This window comes from Temnothorax curvispinosus, unplaced genomic scaffold (assembly GCF_003070985.1).
Source record: "Temnothorax curvispinosus isolate PA1 unplaced genomic scaffold, ASM307098v1 QBEX01013395.1, whole genome shotgun sequence".
NCBI lineage: Eukaryota > Metazoa > Arthropoda > Insecta > Hymenoptera > Formicidae > Temnothorax > Temnothorax curvispinosus.
In genome coordinates this window covers 32,529-57,961 of record NW_020223175.1, presented here as the reverse complement: position 1 = coordinate 57,961, position 25,433 = coordinate 32,529, and the positions used below count along the sequence as shown (strand labels likewise).

The 25,433-nt window shown below is 48.4% G+C and overlaps 1 protein-coding gene across 1 annotated transcript; it reads right to left on the bottom strand.

The window, feature by feature from the left end:
- Positions 1-1,516: 1,516 nt before the first annotated feature.
- Positions 1,517-25,208, bottom strand: LOC112463511. Its single transcript, XM_025029938.1, has 3 exons — positions 25,145-25,208; positions 24,798-24,926; positions 1,517-1,653 (listed from the first exon to the last, which is right to left on the bottom strand). Exons 1-3 carry the CDS (start codon positions 25,206-25,208, stop codon positions 1,517-1,519), a joined length of 330 nt encoding a protein of 109 aa, XP_024885706.1.
- Positions 25,209-25,433: the final 225 nt, after the last annotated feature.

Sequence of the window (25,433 nt, the reverse complement as noted above, 5' to 3'; positions counted from 1 at the left end):
GGCATGGCGCGGCGCGGCGTGGCGTGGCGTAACATAGAGCTTGGCTCGGCTCAGCTCGGTTCGGCTCGACATGGTTCGACGCGACGGGAAAAACGTCGCGATCCTCCCGGAGGATTTATCCCGTTCGCCGAATCGAGCGCAAAGGACAAAGGTAAAATCCGCGGGATCTCTCTCCGGGGAAAAGGAAGCAGAGAACGGAGATCACCGCGTGTGCAGGATGGATAGTGAAAGGGGGGAGAACGGGGGATGGCTGACGAGATCGTGGACGGCGGATTGCGGATCCCCAAGGGGGCGTTCGGGGAAGGGGACGGAGGGAAGAGGGAATACGACGGACAGGATGAGGAAGAGAATCGGGGTTGTGGAAGCGGCAGCGGCGGCGACCCCCGGAAGGTGTGGGCGGCGAGTGGCGATTATGGCTGGCCCCTAGCCTAGGAACAACTATCTTCCATCTAGACTCTAAATTCAAGAGAATATAGCCAGCACGCTGGAACGTTAGCAACTCTCCCTCGTCATCGCGAGCTGGACTATCGCGTATTTTGCATGAGATAGAATTTTTTACTCGTTTTGTGGAGGGAAAAATCGCGCTTACGTAACAACGCGATTTGATCGTTGATAGTTGCTCTAGCTAAAATTCTAAGATTTTTTCCAAATTTCCAAGAGCTGCGACTCCGAGGATTCGAGATCTTAAATCGCGATCAAGAGTTTCGAAAATCGACGAAGTGTCAGCAAAATATTATCGGCAAAGAGACGGCACTATCTAACATTCTAAAAACTTTTCCAAATTTCTAAATATTACAATTCAAGATTTCAAGTCGTACAAATTTAAATTTTTGAAAATTGACATAAATATAGATACTTGATATGTAAGTATCATTGGACAAACTAATTAGTCAAGTATAATTCCCCAAACAGCACGCTTGTCCAAAATCGGGACATAAGACGTCTTAAAGACATTTTTAAGACAGCTTATGATATGATGTCTAAAGGACGTTTTAATGACATTTATAAGACGTCTTAGTCCCGATTTTGGACATGATACTATCTGGATCTGAATCTTTGCGGTTTGTTGTCCTGGCCGTGTACCAAGCAGGCAATCGTTACGGGGTGAACCGGCTCTTCACCGGAGATTACAGCATTCACGGATTGTCGTCACAACACCTGTGTCTAGACGACGTCTCAAATGTTAAAAAAAAGAAAAACGTTTTTAAAACTTTGCGAGACGTTTTAAAAACGTCTTCAAAACTTTCTAAACGTTATCTTTCATAACTTTCTAAAAGTCATCTTTCATAAAACATTTCTAGAGCATGTAGTTATTTACATTACCGATTGCAATATTCGTCGATTAGGAAGTGGCGAATCTAAATGACATACAAAAATGTTTACGATCAATTAAAATCTAACGCACCAATGTTTTTTATTATTTCGATATCACACGAAACAATTAAGGCGAAATTTTACAAGAACACAAAGCAGGAACTATTAAGACTTACCTGTCTGCATACTAATTTTAATACTGCTACGGGGAGATCCACAAAAGGCGGTCCAGCGAAGGTCCAGAGGGCGAAGTCCAGCGATGCACAGCTGTAGTCCAAAGACGGTCTGAAGAAGCGAGGTCCAGCGGCGATTCAAGATCCGGCAGCAACCCAAGGAAACCTGCAACAGAAAGAGAAAAGGGGAATTAGGGTAGTCACCATAAAGGTCAAAGATCTGCACAATCATATTCTTTCTCGGTGTTCAGATTAAAACCGAGTGGCGACCATAATAGTAATACCTGCATAGTACATAAATTTCATAGTGGTTGATGACCATTATTATCTATCAGTCCGGTCACAGTAAAAAATCTCGTGAACCCGATGATGTTTGAACGTTTTGAACGACTGAGGTGTCATCGCAGGCATGTCGCGATGCCGTATTGCGACGCTTTACGATCACCCGGTATGCAACAACCGGATCGCCACGCGAAATATATGGATGGCGAATAAAAGTAGATTGCCGCGGCAGCCGGGCTACGACGGACAGCAGCATTTTTATAGTTCATATATGCCCGCGCGTGATTCCGCGTTCCGAGTTGTATCGATACCGCCGAACTGTGTTAAAAGTTATGCTAGTGAAAATGAATAATCCGAAGTATCATCTTCATTTTGAATGTTAGGACTTTATTCGCGAACTGGAAGAAAGATAGATTGATACAAGTATTGTTGGATTATTAACGATCAAAAGCGAATAACGAAGTCCGTTTGATAAACAGGAAATGAAAAATCAGTTATAAATCTCGTTTATATCCGCAATCATCAACTTCTTGCAATTAGATTTTAGACTTATCATTTAATTTTGACTGCCATATAGTATGACTACGAGTAGGAGAACAAATCCTTGATATCCACTAAATAAATTTCATCGTTTCGACGCATTAGCCGCGAGGTCAACAAGTTTCGAACAGGACACTAAAAAGAACCTGACTGATTCTGTCTGGAGTAAAAGATGTTAACTTCGTAAAGATTTCCTGCAAAGAAAAACTGATAAAAGGTGCGGCGATGTTCTGTAGAAGTTACAGAAAGGAACGCACCTCGCGAACGTGTAAAGTCGAAGCTAATTAAATGGTATATTAAATAAAATAACAAGAAAATTAGAGTATCAGTGAGGAAACTATTAAAATACACTACCATTGTTACTACTATGTACATATGCATTAGAATTATTTAAATAAAATAAAATCAAAGTACCTTCTTTAAGACGATGAATGAAGTTCCAGATAAAGATAAATTTATCAATTTAGATAGCAATTCTTTATTGCGCACGTATATCCGTATATAGATATTATGTTTTACATTCTTTATACACCGACTGGAATAATAGTTCTTAAACTTCTGTGGTAGTTACATCAAATATAACACCCAATAGCATACAGAGTCACATGTCATAGATGATACGATCGTGTATATACCGGTGATCGAATACGCTCCCTTCGTTCGTGTCGAATAACCCGGATCAGTACTTATCGCGTCGAGAGCGTGTGGAAGATATCGCGGGAACTCGCAATTACCCTAATTACACGAAACGAAGCGGTCGCAGCGTCGATGACGCGGCGTCTGCGCGAGTTCATCACGAGAGAGCAGAGGGCGAAAGGGAGGAAGGGAGGAAGGGACGAAGAGAGAGAGAGAGAGTGGGAGGGGGAGGGAGAGAGAGGTAGGGAGAGGATCGCCGAGAAAACGAGCAGCCGGATGGGCGCGCGGCCGGAGGAAGGATCTTAATTTCATAAGGATCCGTTCCCGAAGGAGATCGATTTTCCTGACCCTCGGGTACGTTAATAACCTCGGGTTGCGCGCACCCGGTCGCTTATCCCGCCCGAGGGGGCGACGGGGGGAGGAAGGGCCGCGATCGCGATAAATAATTTCGTTCGTTATCGTACCGGCCCGGCTTCTATAATTTTCATGCGCCGGATATACAGGGTGTCTTGTCGACAAATATTTTTCCCCGTCCCCCCTCCTGCGAATTTTTAGGATAGATTTCCGGTAAAATGGAAATAGAAACCGTTCGATCGAGCGTGATTCGATCGCAAAGACATTTAATACAGTCGCTCTGAAAATTGGGGGTATTGACAATAATTATCAGATTTAAAAGTCGTTCGTTAGTATATGTATCTTTTTTCCACAAATTTGTTACATAAAAAGTTGCTGTATCTTAAAATTATATATCGACATCCGTGTACCTAAAATATAGCGATTTTCCGTTAATTTTTCTCACGCATGCAAGACGCTCGCCGGTGCAGCTCGCATTTTCGAAAAGTTTCGGCGGCTGTGCGAAGCGATGAAATATTCGACAAGCTGGCATCGAGTTATACCGGCTAAATTCATCGCCGGTTATTTAACCTTTTTTTCCGCCGATACGAGCCACGATCGATTTGAAGCCTGATTAAGGGGAACCGGGCGTTGCGCGCAATGCAATGACAGGAGAGGACGAGTGGAATTGCGTTAAAGTGATTACCCGCTTTCGCGTTTCGCTTCGGACATTAATATTGTAATAAAAAATAAACGTCCGGTGCAAATGTATCGACTTATCCGAGTGTCCTGAATATCGACGTCGAGAAACGCCGCGAGAGTATGAGTCTTTCATTCCGAAGTTGATTTATAGAAGTTATTTAATTATAAAACGATCCAGCGTGATAGTTCTCATTCACACGCGGAGCTTAATACGCTAAATGTTCCCCTTGAACGCTCATACTTCTTTTGCAATGATTTTTTAAAATATTAATGTAAGAGAGAGAGAGAGTTTAACTTGGGTCTTTTTAAATATTGTAAAACTGAAATATTTTTGATGCTTGCGAATGAAGGTTTGCCAACGGCCGATCAAATTTCCGCCAAGGAAATCTGACTCCGACCTCATCAAGGAATTCTTAGCTTTAAAGAGAAGAGGCAACCTACCGATACACCCTATATACGTCTGCAGCGTACCAAGATCTACTCTGGCCGAAGCACGGAGTGCTTGCGCGCGTGCGAGTGTGCGCTTGAGCGGCGTATTTGGGTTCGAGGCACGTGTGTATATACATTTACGTACGTGTGTATGCATATGTGTGGCTGCGTGTGTGGCGCACGACACGCGAAACGGATGATCGAGCACCACTGACGCCCGAGCCACACACGGGGTTGGTTTGGGAGCTCGCGAATGGCTATGGCGTGCCGAGGGATGATTAATGCACGCCACCACCATCGCCCCACAGCACGCCGTCGCTCTCTGTACACTCGCGCTCCCGTCCGCCACCTCCCCGTGGCATAGGTCGGGCGAGCGTCATCGTTGTTTTGCACGCACAGGTGCGGAAACATTCTCCGGAAACGGCGCGCGACTCATTGTTCGGTGCGAACTTCAAGGACCGCATTTCTCTCTCTCTCTCTCCGCTGTTTTTTCTCTTTTTCTCTCTAACTCTTCATTTTCCGACCATCACCTCATAGTAATCGGTCCGCGGTTTTTTAACAGCAGTAGTTTTTTCCGCGCTTTTCTTGGCTTACTTGCGAATTCAATTTTAGTGGATTTTTAACGATTTAATTTCTAGCAAAAAGGTTTACAAAGATATCAGTTGTTTCCTCGCAACGCGATTCGATGAAGCTCCATTCATCTTTCGGTTTATGAGTAATACGCGTTAAATTAAAAAAAAAAATACAAAGCGTACTTCTTCGCTGACGTGGAATCGAATTTTATACAGCAACAAGTCGTTTCTATGATTTTTTAAAATACGTATCTCTATTATAATTATTGCGCGAGTGAAAGCGTGTTAAGTGAAAGTTTAAACTCTGTCCGTGTCATCCCAGATGAACGAAACATTAAAGTCATTCTTGCAACGAAAATATCTAGCGAGAATATAAAGCACATTATCCGTCAATTTGTGCCGCAAAGGAAATGATTAATTTGCTAAATCCGATCTCGGATATATATCTTCTTCGTTTGCGGTTCACGGCGTGATTGGTGCGAGGTTCAGATCCGAGATGACACGGGTATTAAACTTTCACGAGACGACATTTTTCTCCACGGTGGAAAATAACCATGTGACGCTAATGAATGCAACGGTACCTCATTTAGGAGGTATCCGATAGCTTGACAGGCCGATGTTCGGTTTGCATCCGAAAGCGTGTCGCCAATGTATTTTTCGCGAAAAAGCCGCGCTTTCGAAAATCACCTCGTGAAAGTAATCATTTTACGCGTTTCATGGCATAATGCAACGGTATATATGTATATGTATAAAATGCTTTCAATTAAACGGCCTGATGCGTAAAGCTTCCAGTAGATCCGCGAGAACGAAAAAAAATGCTCCATATTTGTAATATTCTAACACTTCCTTCACGGAAAAAAAAAGATTAGCTATTATAGCAAATCTAGTCGTAAAATATGGATAACTAACATTTTTACAGCGAGAGCTATAATTTAGCAATAATAGCAAAACTTTAACAAAAGGTTTTGCTACTATTGCTAAATTATCCATATTTTACAACTAGATTTGCTATAGTAGCTGAATCCTTTTTTTCCATGTTTTGAATAAATAAGTCCGGTCTGCGCTCTTACCCAGTTCGTATGGGGAAAAATTGTCCTTTCTTCGATTCCTACATCTCTTAAATATCTTTCACATATCTCACGATTTTCACCGTTGTAAAAATTGACAAATATGTGATTATAGACCTTTTGAATTAACGATAACTATATTGTGAAGTTGTATCTTGCATTTTATGAAGATGTTACTCAAGCTAATTTAAGCTAATTATACATATAGACACATATATGCAATATTTAATATATGCATCATTTTTCTGCTCTCGATAGCTTGACTTTTTAAAACTCACTACGCTTTATCTTATATATCCCACTATCTCATCTTCTTACGTTTTTTTTACCATTTATAATGGATTTGTTCTAGCAGCTGCATAAATTTAAATAGAATAAACTTAATACACGGATATCCCTAAGTAGAAAAATTACGTTACATTTCAAAGGCTATCGGTATTCCTCCATATTTTTATCAAGAACAAGTGTATTACACATAAACCAAAGAATCCCCGTGTATGAAAATAAACTGAGGGGGCGGAGCATCACGTACACGGTCCTCCAGATCGCAGAGACGCAAAATTACGCGCGACACCTTCGTTACCGTGCGAATCGCGCCATAAAGCTGGCGCGTAATAAAATCACAATTGGCGGCCGCGCATGGGGAAGCAGATATATATGTATAATATTGCGGGAGAAAGAGAGAGACGGAAAAGGAGGAAAAGAAAAGGAGAGGGGATTCTGGCGGCAGATTTATCGCGAAAATCCAGGTTTACCTCCACCCATCGAGCCCGGCAATAAAGAACCGAAAACTATCGTCCGGATATTGGTCCATATCCAAACAGAGGACCGGCTGTGCTGGTCTCGCCACCGGTAGCAGCGGCAGCACCAACCACCATCATCGCAATCGCCATCCCCTTCGCAAACGACGCGAGGACAACATGCGATCTCAAGGAAACAAACACGGTCGCGAAAAGCACGAGGGAAAATAGAAAATGAAGAGAGAGAGAGAGAGAGGGGAAATAGAAAAGAGAACGAAGACAAAGGGATACGTAGTCGGCAGGGAGAGGGGGTGGGGTGGGGTGGGCTTCGCGTCGCTGTAGGTTAAGCCTGATTTGCACGACGTTGATTTTTACCCTAGCGTACATTCTCGACGGCACACCGAAGGTAGATAGAATGCAGATCGAACGATCCTTTCGCGAGGCAGGACTTAACACATATCGGGTTTATTCGCGCGTGTATATACGGGGTGTCTCGTATCTCAGATCTTTAAATCGAAAATACTAAAAACTTTCGCCTGTCTTAAGTTAGTGCTAAAAAAAGTAACATTTTGTGATATCTCCGCGCTAATCCTTTACGATTTTAATTCGATTTCTTTTTTTACAATTAAATCCGACTTTTATTTTGTCATTTGCAACGCGCTTCCCCGGGTAGTTGAGAAATTGAGTAAGGACCAAGGGCAAAACGGTTGATTTCCCAGCACTTGCTCCCTACTCTACGTACAACGTACAGCTTCCGCTATACCAGCCGGCGAATCAGCGTGCCGCTCCCCGGGAAAGAAGTGTCGCGTAATCCGGGCTTTAGGTCGAGAGAGCGAACGGTGTGCACACCGCGCGCATGTAGCGCCCACGCCACACGGTGCATTGTACACCCACACAGCGCTCGACGCGTTGCCTACGTACAGCAGTCCGGTGGGTGTAGGTAACGGGGCTGAACTGAACCCCGCTGCGGAGTCGCGGGGCGCGGGGAGCAGGGGAGCCCGGAGTGGTGGTGAGCCGGTCGGGCGCGGGGGAGGTTGCCGGGCCGGCGGTGGCGGTAACGCGATAAACGGATTAACGGCGAGCTCGAACTCGAGCCCGTAGTTCGGCGGTCGGGTTCGGTCGCGGGGATGGGGTTCGTGCGCCGCACGGAAGGGGCGAAGGGAGAGAGAAAGAGAGAGAGAGCGTGGCGGGGTGAGGACGGCGCGGGAGGGTGGGTAGGGGGCGGTTGGCGGATGTCACGGCATCGCACGTTGCCCGACACCCACGACCCCGACAACCGCCGCCGCCGCTGCCGCCGTCGATCCCGCCACCGCCGCGCTCCGCACTCCCTGGCCTCCTCCTCTGTCCTCCCCCTTTTCTGCCCGTCGCCGACACCGACGCCGCAGCCACCCTCGTGTCGTGTCGGTGTCGTCCCACGCCGCACTGCAGCGCAGCTATCCGCGTCAAAGCTCCGCGCTCGGACGGATTCCCCGTCCGAAGCGCTATATACGTGCGCGCCTATGTACACCTGCACCGCCGCTCATTAGTGCGCGGGGATGCGATAGAATAATAATTTATTATGCCTGGACCGTCCTCGGAGATCGGTCGGTACCGCCGGGAACGATTACGCGACTTTGCGTGACATACGATATAAATCGGGCCAGATCACATTAGACGATTATGATATCGCGTCATTATAACGTCATTAAACATTTATTGTAGTTAATTAATTAATAAGCGCAGAACGAACATGTGCGATCAATTTGAAAAATAAATTATTCTTTGAAATCAATTTTTTCCCTTAGCAAAGACGTTGAAACGTCGATAGCTTTCGACGTTACAAGCGACGGTAAAAATGTATAGCTTCTCATAATTCTTTAGCTTCAATCCTATTAAAAGAATTTTAGTTCCAGCTTAAATTATTAACTGTAAGACATTTAATATCGAATTTCGAAGAAATCGTGGAAAAATCGAGAAATCTCCCACTCAAGTTTTCACTAAAGAGGAACTAACTCTAGAGATTGAGCAATGGAGATTCAATTCAGAATAAAATTCTCCACAAAGACTCCATCCATCATGAATTCCACGTGTTGATCACGTATATGCGTTTATGGGCAAGCTCTCTATATAGTATGCGCCGATGTATACGACTTATATTGCTTGTTCACCGCTTAAAAGTGTCTCTTACGAGAGTCTATGCTATCTCTGGTCCTCTCTCCATTCAGAGCAAAAGCGGAAGAACTCATATCCCGTCCTAACGCTGCCGTTGATCGCTCAAGAGCTTCATCACAGCCGCCGCGCTCGCGATACTGACGTCCTCCATTTAATCCAGCCCTTCGCCTCCCCCGCAGGTAGTTAGATGTCTATACCCGAGGACATTCTCACGCAGAAAACGTTACGGCGAGAGAGGAGGACTGGCGGAAGGAGTCGGAGGAGGTCGGAAGGGGGGCATTCGTGCGGCCACGGGGGGGTGGGGTGGCGCGGCTTTTATGATCGTGCGCCTCGTTTCACGGCGGTTTGATGGTGTCAGGATGAAGCGATGGAGAGCGCGAGGGCCGCGATAATGACGAGAAAGAGGGAGAGGGAACGTTAAGGAGAGACGGTGGAGAATAAAGAGGGAGATCTCTGAGAAGAGAAAGGTAGAGGGAAAACGACGAATCGAGCAGGGAGGAGGGCGACCGAGGCAAAATGGCGTGCGGCACCCCATCCTGTCGGAGAAACGCGAAGCGAGAACACCGTGCCCCGCATTTTATCGCGGCGGCTTCATCTTTATTTATCGCCGATACGACTTTACGGCATACATCCCTCCGTATTCCCCGCGGGATTCCGCGCTACGTGCGCTGGCAAAGGGAGAACGAGAGCCGCGCGAGAAAGAACCGCGCGGCAAAGTAGAGAGGGCGGAAGCAACCGTGAGTTGCGAGAGGAGCGGGACGGGGGAGAGGCGCGACGGTTGACTCCTCGGGAATGCCTCGAGCATTCCAGGATAATTGTCGAAGTTAGCCCCACGGAGCGGTAAGAGGGAAGGAGATTGATTTCTTCCCGGCGAAACGAGACCGAGTCTCGGAATACTGTCGGATGACGTAAACGAGCACGCTGTACTTTCATTAATCTAACGATATCGGGAATGACCTCGTTATAATTTAAGAATGAGATATACCAGTTTATATGCGTAAATTTGCGCTGACGACGACAATTCTATTCGTTGATGATGGACACAATACAACATAACGAGGACATCTCGTTAATTCATTGGAATGGCGAAGGTTATTAGGCCCCGTCAACAATTCTATAATAGCATTACTATATATTTGTAAAAAATATCTCCGCGAGACGCGTGGAACTTATAGCAAAATTTAATATCGGTCCTCTCCGGAGCGAGCTGCTGCTGCGGATGATTCATTACCGCGTAAACGCGCCTCGCATGATCGGGACGCTCGGATTTTCATCAGCGTAATCTCCGCGGCAGCCGTGTGCGTGCGCGAACGCGCGCGTGTGCGTGCGACCTGCTCGTTATCGACGATCGTGCACGAGTAGACTCCTTCGCCTTCGGTGAACGCGGCGGATAGAGAGAGAGACAGAGAGAGAAAGAGCGAGAGAGAGAGAGGGGCAGAGCGAGAGGTAGATCCGGCCGACAATACGGCGGGCACGCGAGGGCCATTAAAGGAGCAAGACCTCCCTCGCAATAAACGCCGCCCGTCACGCCCGCTGGAAACGCGGACGTGCACGCGTGCTCGCGATGCACGCACACAGAGGCGGACGGAGGCGCCCGTAACGACGTAATATAGAGCGCTGACGACGCGCGCGCGCGCGCACACACATCGCGTTTTCAGCAGCCGCGCGCGCTGCTGAATACCGCGCGCGTACAAGACTTGGTTCACACCACGCGGGAACGGTCGTCTGGCCCCGGCTATTACGATCCGCTCGTGTATTCCGCGATGCTTGAGCGAGCGGAACCTTTATTGGCGCTCTGAGTATAACCCCGCGAGAGACGCAGAACCAAACGCGAATTTTTCTCGAGACCGTAAACATAATATATCGAGAGAAACTCTATAGGATGCTCCGTATTACAAGAAAGGTGAATAAGAAGCGAGAGCGTGCTAACTTTGTTTGCAGGTAACTATTGATATTATTAGAGTTCGATAGAAAACGGAATGGAAAATGTGAAAAAAATTGACGTTACATACATATGTGTATATATCAATGTTTTACGTAACGTGGAAAAATCTTGTTTCTTTCATCAATTTGCTCCAGAATATTTTAATATCTTTCGTGAAGAATTTAGTACTGCATAAAGGTGATGAAATTACATTTAGAAGAATTGTATATATGTCCTAAATCCTTTGAATCGATGTATTATAAGAATACTTTGATTGGAACACAAACACACCGAGGAATATTTCAAGAAATACTCTTATGTCATTCAATTTCAATCAATGAAAATTCGTACTATTTTAGTATTTTCATCACGCTTAGCCATGCAGTCATTCGGTAATGAACGTAAAAAAACGTAAAAGTGATGTAGTAGACTATTTCAAATGCAACGAGATTCGCGTTCAAATATATTACATTCAACATCTCGAGGCGTGAGCTTAAAATATGCCTGTATAGAAGCTATTAGGAGTTTTCTGTTTAGAAGTGATGCCCGAGGAAGAGGCCATTTGCGATTAGAGTAGACCCGAGAGAGCAGGTGATCAGAAAAAAGCTGCCGAATAGCCGCGTCACGTGCGAGAAAACGCGGCGGTCGTAGGCAAGAAAAATAGCGAGGACGAAGGCAAAAAGGATACCACAGCGCGCGGTTGGAGGGCGAGACGGGCGAAGGGACGGGGTGGCAGAGAACAGGGTGACGGGGGAAAAAAGCAGGGAAAGGGATGTTGACGCACGTGACCCGAGCGGTCGCGTGCGAGCATCCATCTCTCGTTCTCGCTCTCTCGTCGTCGCCCACTTTTTTTCTCCGCTCCGTCCTCCATCCTCCCTCCCGCGGCCCCCTTCCACCGCCCGCGGCACATCCTGCGATGTACGCGCATCCCCGAAGACAAAGACGAGAGCGACGGTAAAAGGGAGGGTGGAAGAGCGGAATAATTTCGCTCTTCCACCGGCGGAAGTGCGAAATTAAATTAATGCTGATATTGCGTCGAATAATACCAGTTTTCTAGTATTATATATCTGTATCTTAGATGATAAAGAATCGTATCTCCATTATTAGAAATTTAGAGAAAATAAGATTTAAAATTTATTATTTCTATGAAAATTTCCGTTACGACTTTTTCTGAACATTGTATCTTAGGAATTAGTGATAATAAACATAAAACCCTTTACCGTTATGCATGTAATTTAAACTCCTGGTATATATTGGTAAAAGTATATTAACTCTAATTTTGACAAAAACTGGAGATACGATTTTTTACCTCTAAGGTACAGATACAATATATTTATTTCTGATCATCGATTTAAGCATATCTTTCATTTATCTATGGAATGTACATAAGAAAACTTTCTTTGTATCGTAATCTGTGATTATATCGTATGCAGTACCTACATACCTAAGACGAAATTCTTAGATAAATTTTTAACATTTTATCTTATAATAGATAAAATCTAAATTCTATATATCAAATAAATGTCATTTCCTGAAATGTTAAGGGTTTTACAAAATCGGGAACTATTTTAAACACGGACGAGAGACATGCATTTTTTGTAGGCGTCTCTTTTTCCGGAAAGATCTGCGTCATAAATATGTCGCAATACGGACGGATTTAAGGGACGAAGAGACGCGTCCCGTCGTCCAAGTACCGCCGTACACTCTGAATCCCGTCGAGTCAGCAGCGTTGACGTCGTTCCCCGCGATCGGCTCATCCATATGCATAAGGTCCGGCTTTTATCGAGCCAACAAATAAATGGCGATCCAGCCTCCTCTCTCTCTCTCTCTCTCTCTCTTGCCCGATGTCTCAATTTCGCGATATCCGGAGATACGCCGGAGACAAGCCGCGCGATTGGACGGCGAAATGGCGGAAGTCATAGGAAATTAATTCGGCCCGGGCCAAGACCAGGCCGCTATTGATGATTTGCAGCCTGGGCCACTCTCGGCCGGCCCTTAATGACCCTCAAGGCCGTTCCCGGCGAGAATCGAGATTCCTGCCGGTAATTTCGCGGAAGATACTCGACGCTCCGCCGACACGTGGCCCTCGTAATGCGTCTTACCCTCCATTTCTCGCACGATACATGGGCCGAGAGATAATTCTGTTTCGATAGATTATCTCAACATCCGTAATCAATCTCGCGTTCTGAAAGAGTCGACTTAATAATTTTCTATTGTCGCATGAAGATATTTATTAATATTCGATATTTCGCGGGCCGAATATGTTACAGGCACAGTTCGAAATTCGCATTCCGAGGTCGAATGCGAATTTCGAACATAAGACCGTGGAAATGTCGTTCCATTTATTAAAATTTTCGCGTCGGAGCGTCCGCCCGATGTGTCTGGCGCTCGCAAATCCGGAAGCTTTAAGAGCCGGGGTCGTGCATTCCGCCGGTGTCTCGGACTGCGAAATTATTCAGGAGTCTTCCGCGCCGTAGGATTTGAAGGAAAATATTCGGTGCCCGGGACTTCCTGAAATCTCCATGCAAAATCGAGAGAGAGGCGTCCGGGAGACGGCCACGAGGTCCGGCTCTACGATATAATCGCTAATCCCGAGTAATTTCCGCGGCACGGCATCGCGCGCGGCAGGGTCTATTTACGGGTCTCGTTACGCCCACTTATGCCCACGAGGTGTGCCCAAGCGCGCGCGGCAGTTCGACCTTCATCGAATTCTCAAGATAGCGTCAAGTCTTTATTTGACAGGAACAGGCCCAGCGTAGAAGTTACGGAGCGAGAAAATTCATTTATCATTATTTATTCACTTTCTGACGGGATTAACTTCGTGATGAAAAATGAGACAGACGATAGCTGCAGAGTGTCGAGTACTACATTTATGGTAATGAAAAGAAAAAGTAGAAAAAATAGCGATTATGAATAATACGTAAATGCTAAACGATCATAGCGGAAAATAATCTCTCGAAAGAAGCTGAAATTCGAGAGAATGTTTAAATTTGTATACAGAACCGGATAGAGAATATCGATGTCACACTTTGTAATTATTTCACTTGGATCTCGTCTTAACCCGGGAACGGGTGTCTGGGGGTAATTTTTACACCTCAGTATCGAAAAAATGAAGCTTACAGTAATTTTAATGTGCTTCTTTCAATTTCAAATATTTCTTTAGTTTCTCCTCACTTTTTTCAGAAAATGTTAAGTATCTATTTATATATTATGTGTCTTCAAATCCTAATAAATTATAGAACAATCAAAAATATGCATTATATAATTAATAACAATGACTTTTAATTGGGGTGTAAAAATCACCACAGGTGACCATTTATGCAAAAAGAAATCAGAGCGTATCAAATGAAAATAAAACAGAATAGATTTATATTTTGAAATGACTCAAGAATTATCTCTTGAGTAGAAAACAATTTAATATTTGATCCAAAAAGTTTTTCAAAATTTCCAGCAAACGCTTCATCTATTTAATTTTTGTCACTGTTTTCTATTCTGTCATTGTTTTCCAAGTTAAATATGCCTCCCCCGTATATCCTCGAAATTATAAATTACATTTCCGCCGCAAAACAAAGTTCGAATCTATCGACGAATAAATTCCCGTTACTTACTTATCGTCATTGTCCTTGATATAATTTGCCGAGATTATTTGATTTCCCTTTTCGTAATAATCTAATCAATTTAACTTCGCCAATCAAATTTCCGCGGAGCTGATCTTTTTACGTCAAAGAACGCGTTTCTGTCCCGGAGCTTCACGTGGCAGCCTCTCGCGAGTTACGAGCTCGTAATCAAAAAGATTATCAGAGAACAGCGTCCACGACTGATAAGGAGAAATCGACGTCGATTTAGCCCAAGTATCTCTCCCCGCGCACGGTGATGCGCCACGCGTGTTGCGAGAATAGCGGTCACCCCGATATCGCACGTACGGGCGATATTAAGCGGCGTATGACACGAGCGTTCGCGCTCGTGCGCGCGTTAGGGAAACGGGGCGTCGATAAGACATGGTCGTCGGCCGGCAGCGGTCGGTCCCCGACAAGCGGGGAGACAGATCGTGCTCGTTGGCCGCCGCCGCGGCCAACGTGATAAGATAAGTTCGCGCGCCTCCCCCGGTATATGTGTGCGGCGCGCTCGCGTGAATAATAATCGAGGTAGCGCGCGCGCGAGAAGTACAAGAGCCACGAACAGCGCGCCGCACACACACGCGCGCGCAACGCCGTGCACGCACGCACGCACACAAAGAGGTACCCGGTAGGTAGGTAGGTACCGGCTCATTGGTCGCGCCGTATAATTAATGGGGACGCAAACCCTGGGTGACGTTTGTATGCAAATGCCCGCATGTACAATCTCTCCCGGTCGGGTCGCTCGCTCGCTCTTCTCCCGACCGCGGCCTATCACCACGGACGTCGGTGAACGTCTCGCTCTATCTAGCACACGCTCGGCTCTATCGCCGCGCCGTCGTTCGCCGCGGGGAAAACGCGGCTCGTGTATACCTACACGGCGCGGGATGGTCCCATGCTTACAACGCGTCCCGGCGCGACGTGGAATCCGTGTTGCGGACGAAATTGCCCCCCCGAATCGCCGCGCGCCTAGTCGATGATGGTTTACGATTCCATTTGCGATGCTTTCCTCGTGAAATGCAAAAAGGAATCCGATGCCGCGCGATCGACCGAGGAAAAATCGAAATCCGAGAACGCGTTTGCCCTCTCTCTCTCTCTCTCCCTATCTTCAACGATATATTCCCGTAACGCGTCTCGATAGCGCGCGGCATTCTCGATATGTAGCGAGGTGCTCACCGGCATGATCCGCAACGTGGATCCGACGGCGTGGCTGATGACGGAATTCTCCCGTAAATCCGTCGGATCCTGACGGACCCGTTCCTGACGATCGACGACGGGAGGAGAGACGGAGGCGAGAGTCGTTACGCAACGTCAAGCGAGCGATCGATCGATCTGGGAAGTCGCGCGCTTCCCAGCGGTATGCTTAATCGAGGAGTTAATTTGCGTAACTATCGCGCCGCTACACACACATAGAGAGGAAGAGATATATATACATATATACATCGGACTGCATTAGGCTGCGCCAGACTGCACTAGACCTTGTAGCGCGTACGCATAGTGATTCAACGATGGCTAAATAGCGCATATTCAGTGTCGATCTCGTTACAAGTGCGAAACACGTTTAACCCCGCTGGCCGTTAACAACGTCTATAGAGAGGCGTATTGTTTCCCGCCGTGTATTAATGGCACCTTTAGTCGTCGCGCTAAGTAGTCGGCACGGCTAGTTGGGATAAAAATAATCGCCCGCCGACGTATGCTCATTGTGTATGCGCCGGGAGCGACTATAGTCGCGCGCGCGCGCGCGCTCCGCTAAGCATGCAGTTATGTATCGGGAACACAGAGCCGTCCGCCGCCGAGTATCGGTGATAATTTTGCAATGACTACGCGATTTACGACACGAGTGATAAGGAAGATCTCATTGTCGGTCACGAAAGCGCGTGCACGGATCTAAAACCGAAAAAAGTTTATTCAGATCTCTCATGTGTACTAAATAAAAAAAAAGTGAATTTTACGGCAAAGAGATACGTGACGTGTCCTCGGCGTAGCGCGAAGTCGTTCGAGTTCGAGACGAGTAAAAGCTGCGGCAAAATCAAAATTGAGTTCGACAGATAAACGAGTGACGGGAGACCGCGCGCCGTTTCTTTCGTCTTCTCGTTTCGCCTGGGCGCGGATTCCACGTTGTCGCCACTCGGGGAGAGGCCCCGACTACCGTTACTTACAATTAAACTGGGCATCCGCGCGCGGGCTCCGATCGTTCGTGCCTGACGATCGCAATCGCACGCGTCGTAAACATCCAGGTTACGATTGGTTTCCCTCGGCGCGTCGCGTCGCGCCTCGCCGCGATATCTCCCGGCCGTAAAAGCCGAGACGCGCCGTCGATGCGCGACGCGGGAGCTACCCAGAACGGACGTGCTATGCGTATCCGCAGCGCGAGCGCGCGTAATAACTCGCAATAAATATTGGACGCGTCGGGAACGCGCCGCGCGACGACGCCCCGCGCATTGGCGCCGCCAGAGATTTCCTCGGGGAGCCGCACGCGCGTCCTTAATCTTTCGGACAAATAAATTAATCAGACGGATTAATTGGACACTGCGTTGTAATAAAACGCGTGAATATACATTTCGTTAAAATAACGAAAATGTAAAGAGAAGATTAATTTCAAATTCGGAGAAGCTGCGATCGAAGTCGATCTATTGAGTAATTCGATCGGATGCCTCTACTATGCAAATTTCTGTGCCACGAAGCGAATAACGGACGACGCCGATGTGCGCGTTTCGCGAACACCCAGTGGAAAATTATGAAAATGCGCGTCGCGGAACGACCCGGCGGTCGCGGCGACGGCGAATATATACGCGGCCGTGTATCGTGGGAGCCGCGGCCGGCAGTGGCACGAGGACCATTAATGATGCATAGCCCGTTGGCGTTAGCCTGGCAGTCATAATGACCAGGTCGACTGGACGGTTGGCTGCTGCCTGGTCGGTCGGTCGGTCGGTTGGTCGGTTGGTCGGTCGGCTGGCTCGCTGCCTCGGCGTGCTCGTGTCGAAACACGGATGCGTCGTTCAGCGACTATACGAGCCAAGCGCGCATATGTACGTACATACATACGGACTATATATATGTATTTTTTTTCGGCTACCGTTTGTAAATGGCGCTCCCGCCCGTCTCTCCTCTTCTGTCATTATCCTTACTTTCGAGTTCTTCCCTCTCGTTCTCCCCGACGCATCGTGGACCGCTTTACAGCACTGGCGCGCGACCTTATACCATCGTCATGGCTTTTTGCGTGGCCGCCGTTACCGCCGTCGTCGCCGGAGGCGAACGGAGAGCGGCGCGACGCAAGGATACCGCCGTGTGAGACCGCTGAAATAAATATTCCGGAAGAAGGTGGAAGCGCGCGCGTAAAGCCGTGTTTACGAGCTGCCAGATTCGGAGGCTGCTGGCGCTCGCCGTCTTTCTGGCGCGCGCCGCGTGTTCTCCGATTTTTCCTCAGCTTTAGGAAAATTGGAAATTTTTAGCTCCGTGCTCCCTTTCGCTTGTGCAAGAGTGTTGGAACGCGCACTCTCTGGTAGCAGTAAATGTGTGCTTTTTTTAGACAAACTTTGTCCCTTTAGTCTTTTGCTTTTAAAAAAAATTAGGGATGTTTGCTGAAGATAGATATTTAATCTTTCATGATAGAGACGGAGTTACACGTGTGCCATCAAAGATACCCGATGTGATATTTTTCGAGATTTCGATATTTCCTTCGTCGAGAACGACGAACGCGGATCGGCTTCTCAAATGCAACGTGGCTGCGACCGAGATGCGAGTGCCGCGACGCCGAGGAGAAGCCATCTACTTAACTCATCTGCCAGCGTTGATCGCGATAACGCTCGCGCGGGATGAGTACATACCGGAGATAAGAATAGATACCGCGCGACGAGGCCGCCGGCGCCGCGAGCGCGTCGTCGCATCGAATCGACTACACGAGCGCGCGGAGAGCTGTGCGCTTTAATTTACGCGGAGCTACGCGTCGGTGAGTTAACTAACAAGACGCGCGGTGAACGGAAGCCGGGCGACGCGCGAGATGGCAAAAGAGTCGATCGAGCGGCGATAGCCTCCTTATCGGCATTGCCTGCCTGTCTGCTGCGCATTCCGCGCATCGCGCGGCACGCTGGAACTCGCGTGGAAATTGCTCGCGCGCGTTGGACGCGGCTGCGCCACGACGCGACACCAGGCCGAGCCGAGTCGAGCCGCGCCGCGCCGCGCCGCAGGCTCTCGCGCTCTCCTTAATGAGGATTGTTCTTTCTCGCATGCCGGATAGCATTTCGACATCGGGCGTCTCGAATTTCTCGTGCGCGCTTCTCGCTCTCTCGTGCGTTTATTCTCCTCTCTGCCCCTCTTTCCTCCCGCTCCCCGAGAACGATCGATGCCGAAGCCATCGAGCAGAGCCTCCTCTATCTCGCTCGCACCTTACCTATCTTCCTCTCTTTCTCTCGTCGGATCCGTATTACCCATTAGAAATGGTAGATCTAGCACATAGCGTATACGGAAAAATATCGGGGGATATCTAGGATATTACGGAAGATAATTGTAGAATTAAAGCCATCGCGGAATTGTTGTCGTAAAATTGCAGATGCGTCGCGCGGCTCTCGACACCGAGTGAATCCTGATCGAAACAGCTAGACGCTCAAAGTGCGTTATCCTATATCTTATCCGTATCTTATCTCGCGTCCGTTTCACATTATACTTTACAGACACTTCGTGCGGCGACCGGAATTTATCGTAAACCCGTATCGACGCGCCGTCACATTTGAACAAGTTTCTCAATAATTATCTGCGTGACAGGCGTAATCTCTCGTTACCAACGTTATCCTTTCTCAATTAAGGAGAATGATCCTCGAAAACTCGCAAGCTTTTATCTTTTGAATTTTTTTCATTATAATTAATTTCTTTCGTTTCAAGATACATTACGGAACGAGCGCGTCCGATGCTAAGCGAGAATTTTCATTAACATTTTAGTTAATAAAACCGAGTGCTTTCTGAAAACGCAGGTGACATCCGTACGCTCTCTCTCGTTACAATTGCTTATTATTTCGCCGAGGGGGTCCCGGATCGCGCGCGACTCGAGCGTGAGGATAAAGAGAGAGAAAGAGAGAGAGAGAGAGAGATATGAGTCAGGGCCGCGTGCGCTTGATATTGACGTCGCGAAAGCGTGGAAAGCGGCGCGGGGCGTACGTGCGAAACGCGACGCGTCCGCATACTCGCACGCGCGCGACGAGGCGGGATTCATTAAAAATACACGCCTGTATTTTCTGCGTCGCGTCCGTCGCCGCCGGCAAACGCGCGCTTCGTCTCGCTCGGCAGCCAGCCGCGCGCGTTTGCCGATTATCGCTTACACACACGCACGCACGCGCCCGCGCGCGCGCGCACACACACACACACACACACACACACACACACACACACACACGACGCGCGACGAGGAAAAAGCGGCGCGGCGAGACGATGATACGCTGCGCGATACATGTATACGTATATGCGCACGTATGATAGACGGGACGGACGTCTACACGGTTCTGGGTCGCGCGTATACAGCCAGCTTTCGATGACACGATAAATGGGGCGGAAAGACAATGTGAATTATTGCGAACGTTCAATTAATTGGATGTGAGAAAAAAAATCTTCCAGATACACAGCGACAAAGACAGTAAGCTTCATTATTGGAGCGGTAGTTGCTAGTCTTAAGTCTGCTTAAATCCGCTTAAAATCGGTAATCAAGAGACGCATCGTCGTGATGTAATTACGTAAAAGACGCCGCCGGTCGAATTCTCACGCATTAAATATAAAGAAACGACGTCACGCACTTGCACGACTTACATTTCCCATTCCCCTATCGTGCCTAGTAAGGGTGGGAAAGGGAGACGGAGAGGAAGTAGAGAGCGCGCGGCACTAATGAGCCTCGTCTCTCGTTGCGGTGCGTAATGTCTTGCCGCCGCCGCCGCGCCGTCGTGAATTCGCTCCGTCACCTCGCAGGTCGTGCACCGCCACCGTCAACGACACGCCCGGGAGCGTGTCGTCGCGTCGCGCCGAGCCGCGCGCAAACACGCGCACGCAACAAACACGCGCACGCGAGGCGACACGCGGCCTTGGCAGTTCCGCCTGGGCGCGTCTCAGCCTAGCCACCGCGGTCGATCTAACCGCGGCGTGGCCCGACTCGACGTGGCTCGGCGTGGCTCGGCGTGACGGCGACGCGGTACGACGCGACGCGCACGCAAAAAGCTTCGGAACGCCTTTCCCTCTTTCTCCGCTCCGGCGCGTCCGCTACCGCCGTCTTCGCTCGCCGTCTCTCCTCCTCCTCTTTCTCTTTCTCCTTTTTCTCCGTCCGCCTCGTCGCCGAAGAGCTCTTGCGGGTCTTCGCCGTGGGACAAAATAGTCTCGCCTTTCTCGGCCGCTTTTGCCCCGCGGCTGCTACTCCTCCGGCGCGGCGTCTCCGTCGTGTTTCCATCCTCCTTCTCCTCATACGTCTCGCCGCCGTCGCTGCTCTCGGGTGTCGGTTCCGCGCTTTCTGAGAGCGAGGAGAGCGGCCGAGCGACCGACCGACCGAGCGACCGACCGACCAGCCAATGAGCCAACCGACCGCCCGGCGTCTGCGAGAATAATGGGCTTGACGTTCCTGAGTGGGTTCCTCGGCGATCCGGATATGTGTATACGCTTACATGTGGCGGTGTGCCCGCACTTCGTAGGTGGTTTATATATATAGGTGGATGGATACGCGCGCACACAACGGGATGAGCGTTTTCTCGCGACGAGCCGCCGGATTTTCTTTCTTTTTATATTAATATCGTATATTTAAGATAATATTATAAATACTGTTTAAAATAGATTAGAGTAGAGTAGATTGGAGCAATTTTTACGTCGATTTTCATTTTTTTAAGCAGAACACTTCCAAGTTTAAATAAAAACGAAAATTGGGCATGAAACACAATTTGCGAAGCGGATAAGTCAATCAATTGATGCCGCGCGGATTAAATCGACAGAGATTTTCTAAAATCGATCTCTTTACGGTGTTCAGCTTATGATTTACAATGTCAGACTCCGACATGAATTCTAATCACTGGCAGAATAAAACGTATTTCTCTTGATTACGACGCGATACGTATGGAAATATATATTTTTTCCAAGAGATTTATATGTTTGCGGATTAGTTCGATATATCTCCCTGAAATTCGTGCAGCCTGGCCTAGGACGTTGACGGCAGGAAATTCTCGATCGGTGAAAATTAACGTTGACGTCATTCGCGCGCGTAGGTGTAACGCATATCCGCAATATTAATATCAGTTAAAATCGAGTAACACGCCGAGCTGCGAGAGAAACTTGCGAGCAAGCGAATGAATTGTCGAGATACATATCGTTGCCGAGATGTCATTCATGGAAAAAAAAAACGCTCGAGAAACTTAATCTCAAAATTCATACGTGCCTGCATCGAGAGAGATTAGAGCACGAGGGACGATAAACGCCGGCGCGGCGTTTTCCCCTCCCGAATATACGGTACGAATATACCTTCTGTTCTTCCGACGACACCCGGTAGGTGCGGTCAAGCGAGTTCCAGACGGCACGTTTCGCAGCGGCGAGCCCGGCTCGAGGCGCGGTATGTAAGTATATATATGTCCATCTATCTACCCAGCGGCGTGCGAGCCTTGCCTTGTGTGGGATTCCCACAGTAGGATGGACTCTCCGCGTCATCGCGTGGCCGCCGCGCCGGCCGCCTACGGCGTGTCCCGAAAGTTTTCGTCGTAAATCAAGCCGGTCGCGGTGCGGTGCGGTGCGCGCGCCGAGCTTTGCAGCGCGCTCGCGATCGCCCGCTGCGACTTCGATTCGATCCGGCGAGCTATCATTCGCCGTTACGTAGCTAGGATGAAGGTGAAGGAGGTACGAACGGAAAGATGACAATTAGATAAGATTAACAAAAGATTAACTAGCTGAACGTACCGCACGATTAAATCTTGAGTTAAATTCCGTCGACGTAAGACCTAACGACGAGTTTCCGACGAATTTTCCATCTCGCGGAAGCGCGAAACTTGCGTTATCCATCCACGTTACGTACTTTTGACGCAGCTTCATAGAAACGTTAGTTTAAATTATCAGATTCTAATAATCGACAGCAAATTAACTGTTTTAAACCAACTGCTTTAAAAATCCTTCTAATCTATCCTGCTCTAATCTATTTTAAACAATATATTTATAATAATATCTTAAATATCCGACTTCGTGAGCCTCGCGGAAAGCGCACGATAACTGCAAAACGATGCGTGACAGAGGCGATTCAAGTGACTTTCCGCCGACGAGTACGGAATCCACTCCGCAACGCCACGTCTTCCTCGATGACACCGTCTTCCGACAAGGACGTCGTCCGACCGCTACCTGAAGCGGACGTAGGCGAGATTACTTGGAAAGAAGTTTCCTTCTCTCGCTGGCTGCACCGTGCCGAGAAAGTCGCCGCAATGAGCGCGTACGAATCGCCGGATAAGTACCAGCACGCGCAAGGAGTTGGATCGTCTGTCCCCCTCGTCAGCCTCATCTTTCTCCTCTCGTCCGGCTACTTCTCACGCATCAGAGCGACCTTTCGCGTTCATGGAATCTCGTGCGATTCCATCGACTCTCCTCCCGCGTGCGAACACACCGGGCAGCACGCGAGCAGGCTCGCTCCGGGCGGGAAAAAGGGATGTCGAGGAGGGAAGAAGGGAGAGAAGGAGAGCGCTCGACGAGCAAGAAGAGGCGGCCTCCTTATTCGAAGGCATATACCTAACTAGGAGAGCCCCGAGTACGGGCTACGTATTACGCGGATGCTATTATTCTTGACGCGCGCACGGCGGAGAGCACGATGAAAAATACCTCGCTCCCTCGCTCGGCCGTGACTCCGCGATGCACGGTGGAGCCGTTGCTTATCGATGCCCCGGGTCGATACGAGGCGGCGGAGAGAGCGGCGGTAACAACGTCGCGCGCGCACGGCGAATCGGGTTTTTAAATTAAAAACTCGCTCGCTAATTCCGCCCGTTTCGCGTCCGGCTCCGGCTGAAACTCGCGGCTAGCCGAGCATAGGCGAGAGGGACCCGAGGGAAAAAAACTGACATTTTCCTACGAGAACGCGGAAAACTATCGCGAGATATATCATATTGTGATATACCGATGTAGAGGAAAAAATTCACGCGCACATGTGATTCAGGATGATTCCGTTTGACACGGCGCTGTTTTTCTTTTAATTGTAGATGCGTTAGTTGTATCGATGCGCGAACGCGCCTGATTGGCACTTAAAAGTTTTTGTATAAAAGTTTGCCGCTAAATTATTTCCTTCTCTCAATTCGGAATTCTAAATAAAGACTATATGTATATGAGGAAGATTCCTCTGTCTCGCTTTCAGAATTTTTGCTACGACTATTTTATATATGCTAAACTCTTCTTTTTGTATGCAGCATATATAAATATCTCCTGCATTTTTTAGCGGCAAATATCGAGACTTCTCTTTGTCACGTGTAACATATACACCAGCAAGAGGATCCGTTTATAAAATTATTCTGTTCCATCAAATTAAGAAGTAAGATTCAAAATACAGAAAGCCCGAATGGCGCGAAATCAATGCGGTCAAAGAGGATCCGCACATTTCGCGGCTCCCTATGTACAATATGACGCAAATATAAAAGCATTTAATTAAACGATTTAATTATCCCTTTATTTTTCGAAAGGGCAGGAGAGACCCGATATTTGGCGCGCGGCTTCATTACGTTATACGAAGCACCTGCCATGAACGCGCCGCGTTAATCGTCCTCGCGCGTCGCGACGCGCGCGTTGTCTCTCCCGTCCTCCTCTTACCTACCCTTCGGCGCAATCAAAAAGTACGCGGGTCGAAATAATGACCGTTACATTCGAAACTCCGCGATTTTAGCGGGAGCACGCGTCGGAGGGGCGGCTCGACCGAGGCCCGCCGTCACTCTCCTCGCGTGCATGCACGCACGCTCGTTCACTCGCTCGCACATTCGCTCATCCATACCTTCGCGAGCAGCGTACGCGCGGCCTCGCGTTCAGTCTCGTTCGCACGCACGCCTCTCGGCGAGCCAGCCGCGCGCGCGTGTGAGTAACGCGCTTCGTGGCGCGCGTGCCGACGACGACGAGGCCGTCTCGCTCCCTCACGGCTTTCCGTCGCATGCCTCGTCGCCACCCCCGCGCGCGTCTCTCTCGCTACGCTCGGTTCGGTTCCCTCGTGCCCCGTTCCCCACCGGAGCTGCCTGCGTCCCGAGGGCTCATCGCTTCGGCGAGCCGGACGGCGGCACGGTTTGAGCTCCCACCGCCACGCCGCCTCTCCCGTTCTCTCTCCCTCTCCCTCTCTTTGTCCCCCTTTCGTCTACCTACCGACCACGGCCCGTCGCCTCGGCGCTTTTTGCTCCTCTTCCTCCACTTCACCTCCTACTCTTGCGGTCGTTTCGTCGCACACGACGTGCCGCCGTCGCCCGTCGCCGTCGCCGTCACCGTCGCCGCTGACTTTTCGCGCGCGTTTACGAGACGGGGGAGATTAAAGGCCGACGCGCGCGCGGAACCCCGACGATCCTTATCGCGTGCCGCGCAGCGTGATGCGTAGAAGCGCGCGCGACTCTTCTTTTTCATAGCCTGATGGCCGTTACTAACGTGAATCGCACGCGACTTACCATTTACGTTGATACGTAGATCGATATCGGCGATCCGTTAAATGTCAGCGATACATTCCGCGGATAGTCGCTGGGCAAACGGAAAAACGCGGGGATCGCGCTTGAAGCAAAAATTCATTCATCTTTTATTACTACGTAACTTTCGTAAATTATATAAGAGAGAGTTGACACTTTAAATTATTTAATTTTCCAATTCAAAATTTTAAATATCTAGCTGATGTATACTTCTGTCCCTATCTATTTCCGCTACAATTATTTCGATATATATATTAAATTGTATCGTTATGCATATATATGTTGTATTTTTGGCAATTAATGAACAAATATCAAAAGTTTTTTTTTG

Excerpts from the sequence above, each read along its gene's own strand:
- LOC112463511 (XM_025029938.1), bottom strand. The coding sequence starts at position 25,208 with ATGAATTTTTGCTTCAAGCGCGATCCCCGCGTTTTTCCGTTTGCCCAG. Across the intron at positions 24,927-25,144 it reads CCAGCGACTATCCGCGGAAT|TCAGCGGCGACGGTGACGGC; the intron begins GTATCGCTGACA and ends GCGCGCGAAAAG. Across the intron at positions 1,654-24,797 it reads GAGGCGACGGGCCGTGGTCG|GTTTCCTTGGGTTGCTGCCG; the intron begins GTAGGTAGACGA and ends TTTCTGTTGCAG.